The sequence below is a fragment of the Petromyzon marinus genome, chromosome 45, assembly GCF_048934315.1.
Source record: "Petromyzon marinus isolate PM22_M1 ecotype Great Lakes invasive population chromosome 45, UKy_Petmar_22M1.pri1.0, whole genome shotgun sequence".
In the NCBI taxonomy this organism is placed as follows: domain Eukaryota; kingdom Metazoa; phylum Chordata; class Hyperoartia; order Petromyzontiformes; family Petromyzontidae; genus Petromyzon; species Petromyzon marinus.
The window spans coordinates 9,186,709-9,208,822 of NC_133711.1; the positions used below are offsets into that span (position 1 = coordinate 9,186,709).

At 46.6% G+C, this 22,114-nt stretch overlaps 1 protein-coding gene across 18 annotated transcripts in view; it reads right to left on the reverse strand.

Annotated features, from left to right (window-relative positions):
• LOC116952152 (teneurin-4-like) overlaps window positions 1–22,114 on the reverse strand; it is a 430,454-nt gene that overhangs the window by 190,843 nt on the left and 217,497 nt on the right. The window contains exon 1 of one of the 18 annotated variants that reach the window (XM_076074080.1): window positions 21,240–21,894. The exons of 16 other annotated variants lie outside the window; for them this stretch is intronic. In XM_076074080.1, coding sequence (XP_075930195.1) covers window positions 21,240–21,273 — 34 coding nt within the window. In that variant the 5' untranslated portion in view covers window positions 21,274–21,894. Of the gene's footprint in view, window positions 1–21,239; window positions 21,895–22,114 lie in introns of those variants that run through there. One more of the 18 variants, XM_032971255.2, reaches the window with a different exon arrangement.

The following is a 22,114-nucleotide window of genomic DNA, read 5'->3' on the forward strand; positions in this document are numbered from 1 at the left end:
ACGGTCTACTCTTCCACTCTTCCACGGTGGAAGAGTGGAAGAGTAGACATCTCGGAAGAGGTGGAAGTATCCAAAAATTACCCCACTTGCCCTGCTGATCAACTAACCGGTGTATCTATTTTTACTGCAGGGTGGACAGAGGCAAAAGGATTTGTATTTTTTTGTAACTTTCCTGTTTTTTTATTGCCATGCCGGGAGGATGAACCAGTGACTTCTGGATTGCAAGTTCAATGTGCTAACCATTCAACTGCAGAATGATCCCATGCCAACATCTACTTTACGTGTATATAGAAACATTTTAACGTGCCCATTTACATCTAATAGCACTGGTGACTAATTTTCCACATCACTTAAAAGCCTTACGCTGATTAAAAAAAACTCAATGAATGTATACACGATCAAAACGGATTCCCATGTGGTTACAACCGAGGCTTGCAAAGTTGTGAGTACTCACTTTGGGAGGAGGGGTGAACTTGCAATGCTTTTCCGAGGGAAGGGGGTGCCACAGGAGCCTGGCACACCGGCTTGCGCCAATAAATCCGCACCGCTGCGCGCGACGTTATAAACCGATGGCGGCGGACAGGGGAATCGCATAATGGTGACGGCCACCGGTTTGGGCCATCTTCTGAATGGAGCCCAGGAGACTCGTGCAAATGATATGTGAGCCTCAAGCCCTCAGGGCCACTGGCCCATAACCAGCACCGAGCGGCAATGGCATGACCTTGCGGGGGGAATGCCGAGAGATTAAGGGAGCGATAGCCAAAAGCGCAGGTCAATGTTGCCGGAGCATATATTTTGCCACCATCGCGGCATATCGTCTTAAAAACAACAACAAACCAACACAATGGTGATGGCGCCGAGTCTCGCCCGGTGATTTATGGTGTGACCGAGCAGCCTGACACCGCTGCGGATATGACCACCTTAACGACCACGACCGCCAAAGGGTTACACATAGCGTGCGGCGATAATGATGTGATTATTACCACTGTGAATGAACGCCTCAATCGGAATATAATTGAGTTAAAATTGCCAAAAATTTAAATCTAAGCAACGTTTTTAAATATTAACGACCACATATATGTTTAAAATGTACATTTAATACTGTATATTACTCTTGCATTTGTATAATTTTGGCACGAAATAAGAGGAATTATACCTTGAAACTTGGCTTCTGCAAAACCATAAAGAGCACATGGAACCATTATTAAAATTTATCATCCTGAATCATCTCCTCCAAAGCGTTTCCTTGTAAGCTTTAAGAAACATGTCAGGCATGGCATTTTTTTTGTTACTGCTCTTTCCTCCTTAGCTTAAATAGATGAGCGTGACCACCCCCCCCCCCCCCCCCCCCCCAGAGGAGACCGTTTTTAGTAATCGGCACACTTCTAAAGCGGCGGAAGCTGTGTGAATGCATAATGCGTGGAGGGGCAGTGTTTATGCGCGCTTGTACTGCACCCACGTGTCTGCTCTTGACAAATGAGACTCCCCCGGCTTCCACTTATCCCTCTGTAACTTTGGCCACCGTTTCTCGTCTTTGCTCCAGGTGAAGAAGTGGGGGGGGGGGGGGGCAAGAGACATTTCAAGAATGTCTCATCGCACCTAAAAGGCCCGCCGATCTGTGTGCAGATCGAGAAGCGGTTACACGTTTCAGGGAGGACTTGGGTCCAGCCTACTGCTTCGAACCCTTTGAAGTGAAATTGGGCCCACTCTCGGTTTTCCAATGGAGGGCTTCGAAATTGGGATTCAGCGCTCGGATTTAGACAATACGGTTTATAATAGGCTGGCAATTATCTTAGGCTTTCACCCATGAAGAATGTTGATGTAATTACCAGCACTTTCATTATGTTGAAAGAGAAAAGGGTCTTAATTAGGGTGGCTTAATGTTTTGTGCTGGTGTGCTGTGATTGCCAGTCACCGCAGACTTGAGTATACATAGCGCCTGCATTACAGAAGTAGCTCGCTGTGATTTCAAGTATTACATATTAGCCTGTCTACGATGGATCACTAATACTTAGATTGCCTGTTATTTTTTTTCAATTGTGGCTGAGAGAACAGCTAAGTGGCTGAGTGTAATATAACACAATTTGGATGTCTTAAGTGTCTGCATGCAACCGTATCTCTGCACAAGGTAGCAGGGGGGGGGGGGACACACTTGTCCATCTAAAAGAACGTGAAGAAGGTTTATTGCCGAATACCATTGGAGCAATTTTCACGTAGTAGAATGCTGCAGGTCGGCGACGATGTTATGGTAGGAGACCAGAGATATGCGGGTCGTCAAATGTTATCAGCAGAAAATGTCTTTCAGAGCCCTGGCCTCTGAAGGGGGAGGAGGCTCTGGGCAGCGTTGACTGCCGGAGGGAGTTTCAATTCCGGACAAAAGGGGCGGCAGCAGCAGGAGAAGAGAAACTTCCCAATAATTAAAGATAAAGGTGCAGCCTTGCAATAGCTCGTGTCACTTGACTGTTGGCAGAAGGGCCCTCCCCACGAGAATAACGTCTGGAAACCTTCTCCCGAGATTATTTTTTTTTATATGCGCACGTGTTGGTCAAGACATTGTTTGAATAGGTCAGAGCGCCCACAATCTACCCGACCGCAATCCAAATAAAGAAAAAAGCCTGAAAAAATTTAATTATATCTGGGCTGCTGGGAGTCGCAATTATACTGGCTGCATTGACGAAAGCACTGATGATTGTAACAGGTTCTGCCGATTCTTGTGAAGGTACGAAGACTGTGGTTGCATTCTCTCTACGGTATTGAGCGCGAGCGAACCATCTGAGATGACAAGGGTATTAATTGGCAATAATTTATTTTTCAAACTTGGTTTTCATCCGTGAATAAACGACACTTGCCAATACCAGGCGTGGAGTCTTTAAAGGCATTGCGAACCCCGTTGTTAGTGTTTGGGAACACAACATCCAATTTTCAGGCTGAAGTTGCAGTACTGCATAATAGGCAATCTGATCCCCTGCTTTAATCTTGGCAGCACTAAACTGGCGTTGTTTATCCTCTCATTTACGGCTCACTAATTAAATAAAGGACAGATTTTGCAGGCTGCTGACAGTAATGTGATTGCTCGTCTGATTTAACTCCGCTGGGCGAACAAACTGTTAATTTCCACAGCCTCTTATTGCAGCCGAACCTTTCGCCGTTGCCCTGGGGTAAACTGGGACTTAACAATTTTTTGATGGATTTTCTGCGGGTCATGGAATTGTTTATACTGTGTTTGTGAATATGCTTTCCAGTCTACACTGGCACAATATAATCACCATAATGAGACAGCGCTAGTGAAGATAAACCAACCAAGAACATTAATAGATTTTTAAATGCTAAACGTTAGTTACTTTATGTTATATATATTTTTAAGTCAAAATACTGTTTGTGAAATGTGTAATAATCTGCTGGATTATGAATGTTAGAAATATATTGTTGAAAGTTAGCATTTGAAGTTGAGGGGACAGCAATACATCTGTGTGTGCTTATCTCCTCCAGAACTGATCATTATAATTGTTCCATGTTTTAGAGAAAAGTGTGCGATGAAGTGGAAGTTGTGACATCATTAAATGCATACAGGTCGTGGGTTCGATCCCGACCCTGACGACTGTATATCTGGAGTTTGCGTGTCTCTCTCCCCGTGGTTGCGTGGAGTTTTCTCTGGATCCTGCGGTTGTTTCCCTCCACATTTAGAAATGTACACTTAGAGTATTTGGTTGCAATCAATTTCCATGTGACAAGCCACTTCGCTGAGTTATAATTTCTGGCCAGGTCCTTTTTGATAAATGATTCGGTGGACCTTACCTGGTAAAACAAAAATAGCAAAAAATAGACATTGGAGTTTTCTTGCCGTTAAAGGTAAAGGGAAACATCTCGATCTATCTGTAGACCTCGGGCCTACCAGCCGGACTGTTGCGTCTCACCCATTGGTGCACAACCTCCACGCTGCAGGCCACAACTCTTCTCCCTTTGTTACTCTCCTCACTCTGTACCGTTTCGAAATCCCCTTGTCATTACCTCTATTCCCAAGTTATTGCAGCCGTGTGCTCAATTGTTTGTTACTGGCCGCTATGCGTTTTGTGACCATTACAAAGGAAACGTAATTCACCGAAAAATATTCCGAATAAAGCCAGCACTGACTTTAAGCATAGGGCAGAATTTAAAAGAGTAACCAGCTTCAATGAATACTGTAAGAGTTTACAAGAGCTGACGTGTGTGACAGTCATGTATAACGACGTATAAGCATGTCACGCCAAGTTAGTCAGCAATGAAAACATGTTTGTACTCTGAGAAAGAGTAACAGCGGCTAATTGTGCCTACCTTTGTAAATGAAAGATGAAAAAAAAATATATTGCGATATCAGCACAAACAAAAATTCCTTTGCATATCTGGTCCTGTCTACATGTCACCATCTGCCAGAGCTCACAGTCGAATCTGGGAAATAGCCAGAAAGATATATATATATTTTTGCTTCGATCGAGACCATTTTTATTTTTGTTTACCCGGCAAAGTACTTTGTTACTTAATAATTTCAAGACCTGGAGGCTCAATCAATGCACGTTTCAGAACAATGAGTTCTCCACTTATTTCAAGCTGACATTTTAAATTGAAGTGATTAAACTTACCACATATATACCAAGACACATGTACGTAGGCAGGTTCAAGCAGAGCATCTGGGTTCATCTACTTAAAAAAAAATAGTTCACCATTCAATAATGCAGTTTTGACAGATTTGGCTACTTCCCAGAATGTTTTATGAAAGCCTTGGAATGGACTACTCCAAAGGGAAACGAAGCTCATATGCAGGATAGATGCAGCAACGCTGGAGGAACAACACGATCAGCGAATAATAATACCAATTATGTATTAACAAATGCCAAGTATAACAGCCAGAAGAACTAGAGTCACAAGAGATGTTTTTCAAGAGGGACCTGCATTGTGATGTTTGTCAAATGCCATTGATGAGGCGTTCGGCTTCATACATGATGAAAATAGAGCATCTGAAGAAGTAACAATCAATGTCCTCTCATGGTGCCCTCAAAGCCCCATGTCTACAACACCTGGAAGATCCCATTGGTTACCCATCCAAGTACGAGCCAGGCTCAACTGTGCTTTGCTTTTGAGATCTGATGACATCGGCACACATTTGAGGTGAGTTTGCCACTGTCAGGTCGGCTATAAACCATTACCAATGGAGGAACTGTCCTGTGGATGATTAAGGGATCCGACATGATTTAGTTTTCGGAAAAAAAAAAAACATCAAACGGCCACCTGCGAGCTCGGTGGGCCTCGTGTTCTAATCACCGCCGCGCATGCTGGGTAGCCCTTCTCAGATAAAGCCTGTGGATTTTGGGGCACTTCGTGCCATCGCAGCAGCATGGCAGGACGAGGCGATGCTGGCTGCACGGTGACTTGGCCCTGCAGTGGGCGTGCTCTTTTGCTTACTGTATGTACGTACGAAAGTATGTTGAATTTCTTTCACACCGTGAGTAGCCAACCATGCTAATCGGAGTTGCGGTTTAGGCACCAGCAGAAGCGTACCTTCATTAGAAAAGACAGATTGATGTCCCCTTGTCTTTAATCCAGCGAAATGGCCCAACACAAGAGCTTTCATCTAATTCGCGACTCGAGTTCAGAATAGCACTTATGATATACAACAAGGATAGACCTTCAACGGTACCACAAACACACCTGACACCAATTTATTTTAAATATCTGACCGTGGCGTATAATTAATGTGCCATAAGAACGAATGGAATAGCGTGTCATTATTTTGAAGTAGATGGACCGACAGGTAATTACGTTAAAAAAGGGAATGTGAAGCGCCCAAAAAAATGTGCGGACCGTTGTTAAAACGAATTCAATATCGTTTTCTGGTCCCGAAGGGGGTAGCGCAGTTATCATACAAAAAAGAGAAAACAGATGTGGCAATATTTTAGAGCATTAGGACAAAAATAAAACTCTGTGGGGGGGGGGGGGGTTGATAGAACTGGGAAGACTATACAGCACCTAGACGTACTGCCGCGCAATCACCAAGAGCGATCGACATCACAACACAGATGCGCCCCCACTCACATCGACTTTGCCACGCACGATCCCGACGCACGTTCCTCCGCTCTGGCATGTTTACCGCCAACATCTCTCTCTCTCTCTCCAGAGCAGAGGGCGTGCGCGCGGACGGCATCGCCACACCTCTCCGGCTCCGAGTGGACCGACGCCAGAAACAGACGCTCTCTGTCGTGAAACTCGTAATTAGTGGTTTCACGTGATAACGGTCCCATGGCACTCTTCACGAGTGGGCTGTTGAGAGCCGGTGTCACGGGCAAATTAACCACCCACTGTAACTTGCACAAAAACCCATTACTAAAAAATATGGTGATCTCTAAATCAGTGCCACAAGCTACATTTATGTGGCAGTGACCTCATTTCACACGCGTGCCATATTCCTTGCAAATACCGCACGCATAATTCCTTTTGGAGTTTTGTGGCCATTTATTACAAGAGGGGGTGGTGATGTACGACGCAGTATTTTCACCACTGACCAATGTACACGATGCACACCACACACCGAATCGATCATGCACATCACTCGTGCACAACATATATGCACAAAACACACACACACGAGGCTGTACAGCGCGCATATACCGAGCGTGGAGTGGCGGCCAAATGGTTCGTAAACCGCGCTACGAATCTGGTTACCCGAGTTCGATTCCCCGTTACGGTTAACATCAACAGTAAGTAATATCTGAACCAATCCTCGTCAGCAACCACCCCCCCTCCCCCCACTACAATGACCTGCACTGATCAGCCGAGCAAAGTAAGGTCAAACAACCCCTATTTTCTGAAAGGCATAGTGAAGGCTTTCATCCAGCAGTGAATTAATGAAGGGCTGTACATGGCATTACATGCACACACCATACGTTCTGTAAGCACTGATTTATGTTTTGCTCGATGCAAAATATGAGATCGCCGCCACATTGTCTCACGTTCATTTAAGCACGTGCAATAAAAATAAAAAAGAACTATATTTGCATGACGATAAAGCCAATGTACCAAGTGTTACTTTATCAAGACGATATTGTTCAGCACCATCTGGTCTGCCACCGCCGCACTGGACACAATGCAATATCCCAGCTGACAGTACCAATAAAGGCATTTGGGGGAGAAACTACCTCCAGGCAACATATCGACAAACTTGTTATTAACATGCAGAGTGGTGTCGTTTTTTTGTTTATCAATGACAGCCGCAGCAGCAGCGTGGAGAGCGGTACCACAAAATCATGTTTGCAAATACATATGGTGATAACATACATGTGCACATGCGGGGAATGTGTAGACAGTATAGTTTATATGAAAAAAAAACCTGGCCAGGTGGCTCCCTGGTGGAGGTGAGTGGCCTCGCAATTTGAAGGCTGCGAGTACAAATCTTGATTCAGGCTTGACTCAGCCCACTAATAAAGTCAGTCCCACTTTGTGTGGCAGTCAACTGTGGTTTCCTATGAGTAAACCTGCCATAGGAATGTGGAATTTACTCCAGTGGCTCAGGGCTGTAAACAGGAGATGAGTGGAGCCTCAATGCTCTTTGAGCAGGAAACCACTGACTTTCTTTCGAATAAAAAAAGTATATACGCCTCCACACAACGTCTCCATACTACGCCTCCATATTATGCATTGGCTTCAGCGTATTGTCATTCATTTCCACAGCTGGTTTGTTTGGTGGCGAGATGTTTTCTCCCTCACCAGGTATACCGGAGGTCGTGGGTTCGATCCCGACCCTGACGCCTGCTGTATATTTGAAATTTCCATGTCTCTCTCCCCGTGGTTCGTGCGGATTTTTCTCCGGGTCCTCCGGTTTTTCCTTCCATATTCAGAATTATGCGTTTAGAGTATTTGGCTGCTATAAATTTCCACACAAGCCACTTTGTTCAGCTATATAGTTCAGTGGACCTTACCTAGTAAAATAATAAAAATAAAATCTGCAAGCATGCATTTAACATCTAATGTTTGTTTTATATATATTTTTAAATACCTATGGGAAGCCACAACACCTCAACCTGCCCTACTACGACCGCAGCGTTATTTTCATAGTGAGTTTCCTTTGCAGCACAAATGCCGGGTTGAATCACCTTGGCCTCTGTAACAAATGCCTTCCACTGCCACACTCCATTAGCCCCCACACAAATCAGCTTCCGCCCCGTGTCCCAGCAGTGGTGCGCAAACTGCGAAGGAGCGAGGGATAAAAAAAAAACTCCCGCTCCAACTTTCACAAGCAGACGGCAGCATTACCAGTGAGACGACTGCCCTTCAGTCGAACGCAAAAAAAAAAATCCCCCCAAAAATAATATGCAAAGAGAAAAAAAGTCGGTCAAACAAAATGTTTCTGCAAATCCAACAAATTTTGGACAGGCTGTCTGGTAAAATTGGCTTGTAAAACGTGGTCTACTTTAGCCCGCACTAAATAAGACCATTGCCTACGAATCAGCCCTCCATCCCTACAGACACTAAGCAAGCCCAATCCCACCAGAGTATAAACGTGTTATTAAACAGACAGCTGCAATTCAAATCATTTGTGTCGGTTGTGCAAATATACAAAAAACCTACCAACACAGGAATCTCATCTATTTTACTCCGGCGTCAAAGGATGGCATATTTGCCTGCAAGTCAACACGAATTAAGGCGGATATACAAGTTAGCGAAGCGCACGCCCGCCCGTGGAAGACGCACTTCAAAACACAGCATTCCCCACTCCGATGTCTGCGAGTGTGTACACCTTACGGGCCAAACTTTCCCCGACGCGCTAAATTAGCTCGCCACGTCGTCGCTCTGCAAACCCTGCCATAGAGGAGGAGGAGGCGGCGGCGGCGGGAGGATAACATAATTAAATGTGATATCGCTTAAAATAAATCTCGACAGCGAGCGGACGTGCGCTGGGGCACGGTCGGGGATTATTCGGAGGGAACGTGGGCCTCCCTTGGGACAGCCCTGCAGGTGCGTCGCCCTCCCGCACGTCCTGTGTGCATCGCCACCACCCCCCGCCCTGCCCACCACCTCACCCGCCTTCTCCACCAGCCCCACAGCTCCCCCCCCCAGCCCGCACTCGATGCCGAGCGCGATCGCTAGCGTTTTGACCCGGGCAGTTTTCCCCACTGGATATGTTTGTGCACTCTCCGAACCGTGAAAGAGCCGAAGATGGTAGTGCCTGCTGGACTGCTACATTATTCAGCAGATGCTGTTCCCCCACCGTGCATTATTTAACATTTGTTGCAATGTTTATTTAATATAAATGTTAGCATACATTCCGAAAAAATACATACATACTGCAAGCGAATTGTCCACCACGCTCTGGATCTTGGGACTCTAAATGGATTATTGTCAATGGTCTGGGCAGAAACATCAGACTGGGATTTATTTTGTTGTAAAAAATAATTTGGGAAACGCTGACGAAGAAAAAAATATTAGTTTTCACAAATGGTATTGTTTTTCATTTTCGATTATATTTCCCTTACATGCAGGTCCTGGCAATTATAAAGGAGGCTGACATACATTGCCGATATATTTTCTTTAATAAAAGACCCTTGCTAATTTATTGTAACATAAAACGAGAACCTCAATAAGTAATACTGCATAATTAGAGACCATCAATGTTGCAGCAAGGTAATTTCACAGCCTCGGCATAATGATTTTGTTTAATATATGTGCAGCATGTAATAAGACATGCATTACACGTGAAAACACACTTACACAGACAAAGATTCCTTGTATATAGCCTTTAAATTACTACAAAGGGCAAGTGCCCTTCGCGAATACTTATGAAGGCCGGCACGTGAGTGGGTATGTGGCTAACACCAAGCCCAGCCGTCTTTGTCTCCGCAGTCCTGAATAAATAGGCTTTCCGACACTTACTACACCACACACAACCTGCCGATTAAATAATCGACCTACTGTGTTTTCTGACAGTTGTAAGGCGTTAAAAAACTTGTCCGTGCATTTCACCTGCAGTGCCACAAGATGGGACTCGTACCAGTGACCTCCGCGTTGCAATATTAGTGTGCTAACCATGATACCAAGGCAGCTTCATAATTCTCACTCTGACCATACGATCTTCTCGAATTCCTCCCTCGCCCCAATAATTCTACCCATCGCGAGCTGCCCTCCAATGAAATTCATTCACCTCCTTCCTTAATCTCACGTATATGGTCACGTCTACATTATTCTACGGCATCTGGATATGTTGCATTCAAATGGCACACGCATCAAAACTGTGTTTTAATGTATGCACTAATCAAGTGACCGTTGCTGTGATTGCTAAACCCAAATGAAACTCAATTCGCTGTAAAGCCTACGATCAAATCACCGAATGCCACCGATCTCATGAGATCTGGGAAGTTAAGCAGGATTTGAGCCTGGATAATATCTGGACGAGTAACCACCATGGGTAACCGATGCTATCGAGCCTAGGGGGGTATATGCTGCGATCAGCAGAAGGTCCGTGCTGCAGAATCAATTATTGTTCTGTACTTCTATGCTCCCGCCTACGCTCTCTCCGCCTTCACCAACACAACATCACGTGGCCCAGCGTGGTCAAGCATCCCCCAAATAACCGCCACGACCCGCGCGGCCAATGGGAGGCCTTTGTCCAGCGGCGGATTGACAAAGGGCTTTGTACGTACACCGCACAATGTCACCACAGGGGGGATGCTTTTAATAGGCAGCTCTCAAAACTTTTTGGCACGTCACTCTTGCGCAAGCACATGTTAAACCCAATGAAAATAATAATAAGTAGCTGCCATAATTGTAAAAGCCCCTAAGGCAGGGCTGTCAAAACATCCATCAACAATCACCGATGTTGCGTTAAGTTTATACTGTAGACGTGTCAATAACGGTAAACTGAAACATCGTTCCCGCGAGAGCCAATTAAGACACATTCTTTGTAGCGTTTTATTTTTATGTTACGTCGTTGCAATCTGACGACGGTTAATCGTGCCCATTAAAAATAGAACGCTTATTAAGTCTGATAAACTTTGCTCATCCCCAAGCAAACACCACACGCATTTTTTACACCTTTTCTAAAGTGAACTCTACAAAATTATCTCTCTCACTCTCTCCCTCTAGTGGCAGTAGGCTGCGCGCGCACACACACACACAGCACCGCACCACGATATGCACTCTATGCTCCCATTGACATTACAATATATATTATCAGTGCTTTTCAACATTTCGGTATGCCCCCCCCCCAAAAAAAAATGAAGACCATTGCTTACCTCTGCCCTCAAACATACAAAAGCGCCCTGGAAATGCAACTAAGCTTGCTAAGACAAAAATACAAAGATAATTAACAGGACCATGTCTCCAGTCAACACGGTGTTGGGAAGGCTTTTGTTTCACCTTGCGTACGAGTGTGTTTCGTCGCAGCAACGTGAAGCCGATGTTCGCCGTGCGCATTAGACGCTTCTCCTGCACAGCATCCATGCCGCAGCCTATGCCCCATCTCACCTCCCACGCCAGCTGAAAGGCGTTTGACCCATTGGTCGAAAGCCACAGCATTACTACGTACGAGGTGGGACGAAATACATCTCGATTTAAGGCTTTCGTGACTGCGGGGATTCATCTTCTTGGTTCTTTCGGTAAAGTCACGTAGAATGTAAATAAAATAATCCAAATGAAACATAAAAATTCTACGTGACTTTTACCGAAAGAACCAAGAAGACTAAATACAATCATTCATGGAATTTTTTTTCGTGGTCCCCAAAACTCATCTACGCGACGGTGGGCGGCCGATATTTTCTGGGGCTCGCCCACAGATGGCCGAGCTTGAAGCCAGACCACATGGTTATGGCGGTCACGCAGCGTTGCCGTTCGGTCGCGCCGTTCGTGTCAACTCGTCGCGTCCCAAGTGGGGGGGCGGGGGGGGCGACAACGATTCGAGAGCACAACCCGGGCCGGGGTAGAAGACGTCGGTAAATGCCCAACACATTTTTCCCCACGGAGAGTGAAAATCTTTCACCGCCCCCCCCCCCCGAATATTTTGTTGTTGCTGCTCACAAGCACCAGGTGCGCTCCACCACGCACAGCAGTGATTGCTGCGCATCGTTAACAAATATGTCCGTGACAGTATTTTAATGTGTACTGCGCTTTACATAGACAAAGATCCCCCCGTTATAGCCTTTACATACTGTTGGGGAAAGTGCTATTAGCGAGTAACAGGGTGGGTATACGCATACCCACAACCACATTTAAGGACAATATGTTAAAATGCAGTTTATGTTCAGTGGCATGAAGTTTGTATTAAGGGCTCAAGGGCAAAGCGTGTTATTTTAAAACACCCGAGCCGCTGGCAATGCACGCCCGAGCTAGTATGTTTCCCATTTATATAGGACAAGGTGCTGACCACTATAGTTTCTGACTCAGGTCGAAAGCGTTCATGTGTATTGGCTCTCTCAGTCTCTCTGTCCTTCCATCTATGGCGTCACTTTAACTCTCATGAAGATGAACCAATATGAATCGCTTTTCACTTTGAAGGTGTTCTACTTTTAGAAACTTTTCCGATAGAAAACCGAGAAAATTAATCAAAGGGTTACCCAAAACCTGGCAATGAAATCGGCAAAAATGGGCACGCCTTGTAGGCCAAGGCAACGACGCCATATACGTGTTCACCCCGCTGTGATGTCACTCCCTGTGATGTCATTCCCTGTGATGCCACTCCTTGTGATGTCATTTCGCGCACTTCATGAGCCGCGTGACGCCATCTCGTTCTTGTGACTTGGACGATGTCGTTCATTATTCTCGCTAACGAAATACTGTACTTGATATCAGCCGCGGGCTGGGACGTGTTACAGAATCCCATCTGATATGCGCGATCCTCCTTGTTACGTGACGAATAAAAACTATGATGACAAAACCTCACGAACATTGGTTTTCCCTTGAACACTTTTTTGTTCAATAAAAACCGCACTACACCATCAATGTCTGTCAGGGTTCACACTGAGGCCAGAAAGGGGCATTGAAAGAGAGAGACACCTTCCTGACCCCTCTCCAGGCTGTGCAAGGGGACACCCGAGAGCCTGCAATCGGGGGGCCGAATGAACACACGGACAGGGCCCTTTGTTCATGTGCTGACTTTAAGGGAGGGGGGTATGGATGAGCTGTAACCCCTAATCCCTCCCCCATCCTGCAGACTCATGCTCAATTTTCATAGCGCACATTGCATCTTGAGGACCATTCAAACACCACCCAGTTGTGATCCGACTACGACTTTAAGAAGCCTACGTGGAACGGAATTATGAAATCAACAACAACAACACCTCCGTATGAAAAACCCACAAGCTAATGCTTGGTTCTGGCTGCAAAGCAAACTTGACATGATTAATGGGCAACGTGCCTGAGTTCACATGCCGCTTGGTCCTATAAGCGCATGCTAAACCGCGTTCGCTCTGTGCGATCGTTGTTTTGTTAATGCTCGCGTCGTGCGCCGGTGCCGTCGGAAACCAACCTCTCGTAAGCCAATCGTCCGCGGTGCATACATTATTTGGTGAAGGGTCCGCGTCGGCAGCAGCGCGCAAGGACGAAAACAAAACAGAACCCTCAAAAAACGTCCGTTGTTTCAGGCAACAGCCCTTTCTCATAACACGAGCCCAGAGAGATGGAGTGGATAATGATAATAATATTTGGAGATTGCACTATACAACACATGATGAGAAATCCACGACAAGAAATGTTTTCCTTATGAATAGTATTTGAATTGGCATATGAATATTTACGGTCCGTAGCTTATCAATACATGGCAACGCAAAGTGTGCATTTGTGTGTGAAAGATGGCGTTGTGTTCCTGGGGGAAATTAAAGTTTAAATAATTTGCCACAACGACAATGAGAACAGCAATAACCCCATTATGTTCAGCAGAGATAACAATGCGCCGATGCAGAATACGAGCATCTGCGTGTAAAATCTGACCGCACACAACACTTTCATTCAATCAAAACAATGATGTTTATCTGAACTCCTCCTACACACTGATTTTAAACAGATGTCTCCCTAATTAAATTAATCGGTTAAACAAGGTTAGAGAGAGTGGCAAAGGGCAAACCGAGTCCTTTGACTGTGCACGTCCACATGAATGCATGTGCACTGTGCACGTCTTGTGTGTGCATTGTTGTGCTTAGGCCACTGCTGCTATGAACCCGACCCCCGAGTTCAATTCCCGGACATGGCTACATCGTCGACGGTGAAATCTGAACTGGTCCTAAGCTCCCCCCCCCCACATGACTCAGCTTTAAATCAGCACCTAAATGTAGTGTCAACATCAGCACTGCTGGAAACAAATGCAGCCGGGTGTTTTCCCCCCCAACCACAACACCCCTTCACAGGGTGCTCGCTAACAGCATTCGCCACAACAGACTCTTGTAGGCTCCATGCGAGCTCTCATCCTTTGCATTTAGAAGAAAAAAAACAGCGATTGCCGGTAAATATTTCAGCACACACATGCTTACACACACCGCATGCAATGCACCGTGTATAATTTTAACCACGTCTGTATACAACATATTGATATTAAACTTTAAGAGCCTTAAGATTAGCTTCGCGAGCTCAGCCGAGCGAACATGCAATGGCTGTGCGATATTTCACTGCTGAATATTCTCGGGTGTGAGTGTGTGCGACCACTCTCCACAACATCCTCTTTTTTTGTTGTTATCACCCGAACCCCCGAGAAGACGTGCGGATCGGAACTGTTCTAAATCAGGGGTTGCATTAGCGAGACACACCAAGGAACCACCACCGTGGGGAAGTAAACTATTAATTAAAACGAGGGCGCAACCGAAGTTACGCGTAATGGGTAAGCAGCGGTGCGTGGGTTAATCGGTAATGAGCAGCTCGGCATACAGCGGGCTGCTAATATTGAGGAGACCGCGTCAATATGTTCCATTACCTGAATCCCCAGGCATAGCAAACTGCGACAATATCTAAATGTGCGACTCGGGGGTCTGCGAGGGGCTCCGGTTGTTGGCCAGAGTGACCTGTGGAAATGTGTTTCCAATTCACGTCAGTGGGCGACGGAGAGTGGCAACGGAAGGCTGCGGCCACATTTACATTAGTTTTATGTATATGCATACAAACACACACCAGCCGAAGTACTGGAACTCTCGCCATTCAAATCTGCCCATTCAAGTGTGCAATTGACGGACAGAGGAGAGATGAAGGAAAAAAAGTGCTTGGGGAGAATGGGATTTTAGGCCCGTGCTATTTTGACATGCGGTGTCATTGCCTCATTCAGGCAAGCAAGCAAGCAAAAGGCTTTCCGCATCACAAGGGCCCATTGAAAGCGACAGAGTGAGCAGAATTGGGCCCCTGTCACTGTAAACATAACCTCAAAAATGAAAACCAACATTCCAGCAAACTGGCACTGCATCACTGGCCGATTCAGCTCTCCAGATCACCAGGAAAGATTGTTTTCTGAATGTCAACACTGTATTTCAGATAATTACTAACGTGCAATATTTTCAAACAAAATTATATATACTCAATACTCTTGCAGGCGTGCGTATAAGGTAGCTCCATTCACCTTGCTGCGGATTTTTTGTAACAGTGTAAAGCTTTTGTTACAGGGAACATTATTGTGAGTGGTCACATTATGATGAGTTGCCCAAAAATTCTACTTCTTCAGCCACTTTAATAGGGCTATACATTTATCCGGGAACGCCTTGCTGAGTCTCAATACTATTTTTCAAGAGGGTCCCTGCATTCAGATGTGTGGCCAATTCCATTGCAGAGTATTTGTCACCATGCGAGAGGAAACTGGGAGTGCCCATGGCAAGCCCACACATGTAGGTAACACTCAAAACGCCACACAGATAGATTCAATAATCTATTGCTGCACAACCACCTCACATCGCAGCTCTACACCACCTTCATAAATGCATCTCTATTACACGCATTCATGGTGATAAGGTCATTGGCTCTAAATCGGCAAAATTTATGCAGCTGTATATAGGTCTCCCTAAACAGTGGAATATCCAGCGTATCAGACTGACTGTTTTTTTTCTTCACACTCAAAGTATAATCAACCAGCATACTTGCAGGTCCCAACACACTTCTCTTTCTGCTTATTTCTCAGCACTGCTCCACTTTGCAATTCCCCTCCCATCGTCTCTCTTCCCCCAGGTTCTTATGAGCTTGCTTAGTTCAAGAAACGAATATTAAATCAATTCGTATGCCTTCAACAGAGCTATCCGTTGTTGGTCACTTGGCATTTTGAACCTTGGGGCCTGTGCTCCGAACCGTGATTTAAATAAAAAAAAGACTCTTCGTGCCTTATGTCCGCAATACTGCAACGACACAGATCTCTCAACCAATAAACCTTATGCCGCTGGGAGGTGACGGTGCCGCCAATGGGCTCCCAAACTCTCAGACCCCCGACGGTGCCAAATAATCACGGATGTCACGAGGTGTTTTCACACGAGCTGTCCAAGCGTCGAAACGATTTTCCTTTAACTATGTCCCGTTCCTCCTTGTTTTATTGGACGTATCGACACCAGGGGTTGGTTAACGCCTCGGCTTATTTCCAACACCAACGGTAAACGGCGCTAATGCGAACGCCTGCGAGTGTATCCAGAGAGCGGATAACGAACACGTGGGAGAGATTTCGGGAAAGCAGCGAATGCAACGGTGGAGACACTGGAAAGTGGCACAACGGCCAAACGGCCGAACGAAAAGGGCAACGCGCAATGGGGGGAGGAGCGGGGGGGTGGGGAGGGGGGTCGCGGAACCCAGCCGTTTATTTTTTTTTTTAAAACTGCCAAGTCCAAAAAAATCGTTCCTCGTTTATAACGGGGAACAAATAAAGAGGTGATCCGTCAGTGGGGTGCACAAGATTCATGGTGCCAGGAAGCTGGAAGCCGCCGCGGCAGACCGCTACATTGCTCCGGAAACACGGCATCATCTCGCGCAGAGGAATCTCACGACGCAGCCATGCACCCCGTGCACCGGCACGAAGAAATTTATCAAACACGCAGCATTACGTGTGAAAGATTACAGCTGTTGCTGTGCAAATATGCAAATGTTGCATTGCGGCGCTGTATACATTTATAAGGTCCGCTCACTATTGTGGTCTTGTTTGCACAAATATGACATTGCGAACATTCCTTGATTAATCTTGCATGTCTCTCAGCTCGGTCACCTTTTCTTCAAGGAGACACAATGTATAACACCACTGGGTTCTTCACGAGTCGCAATTTTATTTAACTGGGAAAACCTTACCGAGTCCCAAGACTCTGTCTTTAAGGATCTTGCATTGGGATGTTTGGCCAGAATTCATCCTTGAGTGTTGGGAGAGAGATGTAATAAAAAATATATATTTGTTTTGGTTTTATGAGGCTCACAAAAGTGCAATATGAAATAGCTACACTTTTGCAAAGCGCATGCGATGTTCTCAATGTATAATCCGGATGCCTCGGGAAGGAAGGTTCGAGCAATGCAATGCTCCGCATTACCTGCCTGCAGTGCCGATGTAGATAGAGTTCGCCTCTGCACGGCACCGCCACCCAGTGCTCTTGCCGGCGTTTCACCGGCCACCCAGATGTGTGACCGAGGAATGAGCCGATTACATCCTGCGATGAGAGGCCATGCAGCCTTCCCCCCCACCCCACCCACCCCGTCTATCAGGAGCGCTCCACACGCCATCGGCGCTGACGTGCGACAACTCGTGGTCAGGAGGCAGCGCTTGTGCCAGGTCCTCCTCTCCCGCTGGCCACATTTGCGCTGGTCCCCCCCCCCCCCGTCACTGAACGGGAGCAGCCACGCGTGTTTCCATGACAACGCAGCCTACCCAGGGCCAAGAGCATTCCCTGTGTTGGAGGGAAGCCTTCCTAAGAGCATGCAAAACATAACACATTATAGATCCCGCATGTGTTTGTGAAGGACACGTGAACGTGTCCTTTATCCTGAGTCATGCGGCCCAGGGGTCAAAGAGCGCTGAGCCGCCACTGATGAGATGCTGGGTTCAAATCCGGGTTTTCGCCACGACAAAACCAGGTTGTCAAGAGGGGTGAGTCAATGGTCTCAGCCTAGTCACCAATGAATGAAGACAATAAAGCCCTGCCTCATTAATTCTGGTCGTTCATCTAATTCGTCCGAATTCAACTCCGATAATTAATCATCCTCATCCATGGTCTGTCCGCCGATGGATGACGGCCTCGCCAAGACGCCAGCCCAAGCATACGATCCCGCTGTGCAGTCACCTATCAGGGGCGCACAAATTTCATCGCTCCGTCTCCTCGACCTGATGTCCTCTCGGACGCTCTGCTCATCGCATACCTGAATTTGTTGACGCAGAATGCACACACTCATTACAGGGCATAGGAGAGGTGTTGCCCATCACCCCCCCCAGTGTTGGTAAGGAGGCCGAGTCTCGAAGTTTCTTTCAGAAACAGTTATGTGGCATCACATTTTCGGTGGCACATTTCGTTTTGTGTAAGAGATTCGATTCGGAAACGTGATTTTGTCATAAGAGATTAAGCCAAATGCATGAACGTAATATCATTGCAGTGTAGGAGAAAATATAAAATGCATACATATATTCATATTCTTAGCTCTTTCGGTAAAGTCACGTTGAAGGGAAAACAATAAAATAATAATTATTACCGAAAGAGCTAAGAATATGAATTGCTGCAGTCACGAAAGCTTTAAATCAAAATGCATACATATGTTTATCTAACATAAAACAAACGGGATATATAGTACATACATTCCACACAAATAAGTTGGTATTGATCACAGACTAAAAAAAACCTTAGACTTTTTTTAAGCCTTGTTTGTCAATATGAAAAGTAATACTAATTTAAAATTCAGATGTATATATTTCACACTTTTAATATTGTTACATTTGCTTTAGCTACCTCACCACACAACACGCTGTCGTCTTTTTGTTTGTGGCAAAATGTAATTTGTTCCAACGCAACTCGTGTAAACACTTGCAACAACATTTCATTCCATGCCAAAAAACGAATTTTTTTTTTTTAAACCCACTGTCTGCACCACATTCTCCACACTCGTGCCGCAAAACACGCCACTCCTTAAAATAAACACAAAAACAAACATCTAATTAGTCGCACATGCTGCAGCAGGAGCAGCAGCAGCAGCTGCTGCAGCTGCTTTCGAAAGCAAGCCGGCCACCGAACGTGATGATGACGCTCGCCAGGAACGAGCTGCCGTATCGCGTCATTATCAGTCGCGCCGCGCTGTCTCGCGATGTGCACAGTTCGTCGGGTGCAGGCACCGTCAGTCCTTCAAGTCAGGTCGCGCTCGCCAATCGAATGCCCCGCGTTCCGCAAACACACACACACAACGGCTCAGCGAGAGGAATGCGCTATCGGGGCAAAACCCGTAGGCATCCCCCCCCCGCCGCCGCTCGCTTCTCTCTCCTCTCTGCCCCCCCCCACCCCCCCCAGTGCTTAACAAACCATCTCTTGGTGAGTTTTTTTCCACCACATCAGAACACGACAGATTCAATTTTCGAGTCATCTTGCATGCTGGCATGCTCTCCCTTTGTCTCTCTCTCTCTCTGTCTCTCACCCCTCATCTTGCTGGAGATTGTGCTCTTCCCCCCCCCACTCATTCACAATCCTATCAGCGCTGTCACTCCTACACCATCTCATTCCCGCTCTAAAAAAACAAACACTTACTGCGATGATGCTTATCCGACTGGATTGGAAGCTTTTTTGTTACTTCGCAACAAAGTCTTTCCCCTGCTGCCGCGCTAAAGAAGAATCACACAGCCCGTGGTCACCCGGAATAACAAAGACGTGGGTCCTTTTTGTTTCGTGTAGAGGAAACGCAGGGCGCGCGCAATGTATGCTATTTTATTGCAGTGCGTTCGGCAAAGGGATGATGCTCATTATTTTTTAAGTGTGCTTCAGAATGTATTACCAAACGGAACGCAAACAAGAACGTTGTTTTAATCTATTTGCACGTTTACCTTACCGAAGTAATACATAGAAGTCAAGCGGGCTGCATTATGGTTCGAGGCACGGCTAATTATAATTAAGCAAATTCGTTGCTGTACACATTGTCACGGTTTTTTTTTTACATTCTTTATTTGCAAAAACGGAAAACAAAATAATCTACATAAAATCAATTGCACTTTAGCCAATCTTCCGAACAAAGGTAGACTAAGTCTTTTTACACGACACTGCTGTTCGATAGACTGAAAAATCATCTCAAGAAACAAATGCATCCATGCCATTGATAGTGATTTTTTGGCTTTCGCCCTTTTAGTCCCCATTAAATGTAATTGCCAATAGTGTGAGACACTTTCAATTAAACATTCCAAAAAAAAACACACCAAAGCAAATAGCCCTTTTGCTTACAGGCATATCTGTAACGTCTGACGCGCCACAACGTCGCAAGGTGCACACTGGTTAACGTTGCTTTGTCGAAGACCGTGCCCTGATGGCTTTTTCATCATCTTCAGTGGGGAAAAAACAAAAAAAGAGCCTTCTTGGCTGTGTTTTATCTTTCTAGGGATAATTTATTCAACAAGCTCACACCAGTCAGCACCGTCCCAAACATGCAATCTGATCCTGTTTGCTTACTCGGATATTTCCCCCCCCCCCCCGCAATTCATCATAACACAACATGAAGTAAATGATATACTGATGGATCATTCATCCCCAGCATGTTATAGAGTGCCTTATAAGGCAGTAAATCTTTAGGTCAGACTGCCACTCAATGATTCGGTTGAAATTACGAGAGGAATGAAAGTAATTGGCACAAATTTCACCTGCATCGAGAAATAGTGGTAACGCACTGCTTGCCTGCAATTGTGTCTCGACAAAATTCTACATTAATGTCACTCAGCACACGTAATAATCCATTAAACAGCAAACGGTGTCTCGCCTACGAGTGTGAAATCACAAATGCGGCTCGTTTCGCCAAAAAAATCCTACACGTACATCGCTAGAATCCGGCGACGGCGGCCGCAGCCGCATAAACATTCCCAGACGCGGGTTTTTTGTTGTTGTTGTTGTTGTTGCGCGATTTAATGCGGCAAAGTTTAGCAACAATTTCGAGCGCGCGCGCAGTCACGGCTCACTCACACGTGCGCAACACAGCAACAGCAGCGCGCTGACCGCTGCTCCCACGCAACTGAGACGAGCGAGAGAGTTCCTCCCGGTACGACGGGTTTTTTTTTAAAATGATAATAAGAAAAGCCCGACCGGCGCGGTTTGCGCTCGTATATAAAAAAAAAAACTTACATGGTACACCCGTTGACTCCTGTCCGGTATTCATGAAGCAAGCGGTGAGAGCAGCTCAAAAGGTGGCTCTGCGCATGTGGCCCGGTCTCCTCCGCTGGCGGGGCCTGGATGATGTATGGCCAGATAACATCTGTGGAGCTCCGCTCCGAGAGCACAGAGGGGGCAGGGGCTCGAGCCTCAACACCGCCCACGCAACATCTCAGGCAGGGCCCCCCCTTTAACCCATCACACCAGAGACATCTATTCTTTGCCTTCTCGTCCGCCGGGCTAAATAAAAGGGGACGTCTTCACACTTGGCCGGAGGGTTTCAAAAGATCGCTTCCCCCCACCACCACCACCACGAACCCCCCCCCCTCCTTCAACTCCTCCAACTCCCGTCACGCCTCCTGCCCCTTTGTCCAGGTTTCAGTGGCTGCGCGGGAGACGGAGGGGGTCTTGTGTGACCGAGCCCCCCCCCCCCCCCGACGGAGTCTCTCGGAGCCGCCTTGCTCGAGCGCTCGACGAAGAGGGCGCGCGCACGCGTGCGTGTTGGTTGGTTGGTGGTGGTGCGTGCACGCGCGCGAGACAGAGGGAAAGCGTTTTGCATCGCGTGTGCCGCCGAGAGTCGTTGTGTGCCGAGAGCGAGCAGGGGGCGATGGGAGGGCTGGCGGAGAGAAAGAGGAGGGGGTGGGTGGGCGATGGATGCGGGGCGGGCGGTGAGAGCTGGAGGAGGGGGCAGGAAGGTGCGGTGGGTGGGGGTGGCGGCGGTGTCCGCGCATGGTGGGAGCGAGGAGAGGCAGCAGCAGCAGGAGGAGACAGTGGGTGTGTGGGAAGGCGTTTACAGGCGAGGAGGGGAGGTGGGGTGGAGTTGTTGATGTATCCAGCAACTCCACTCA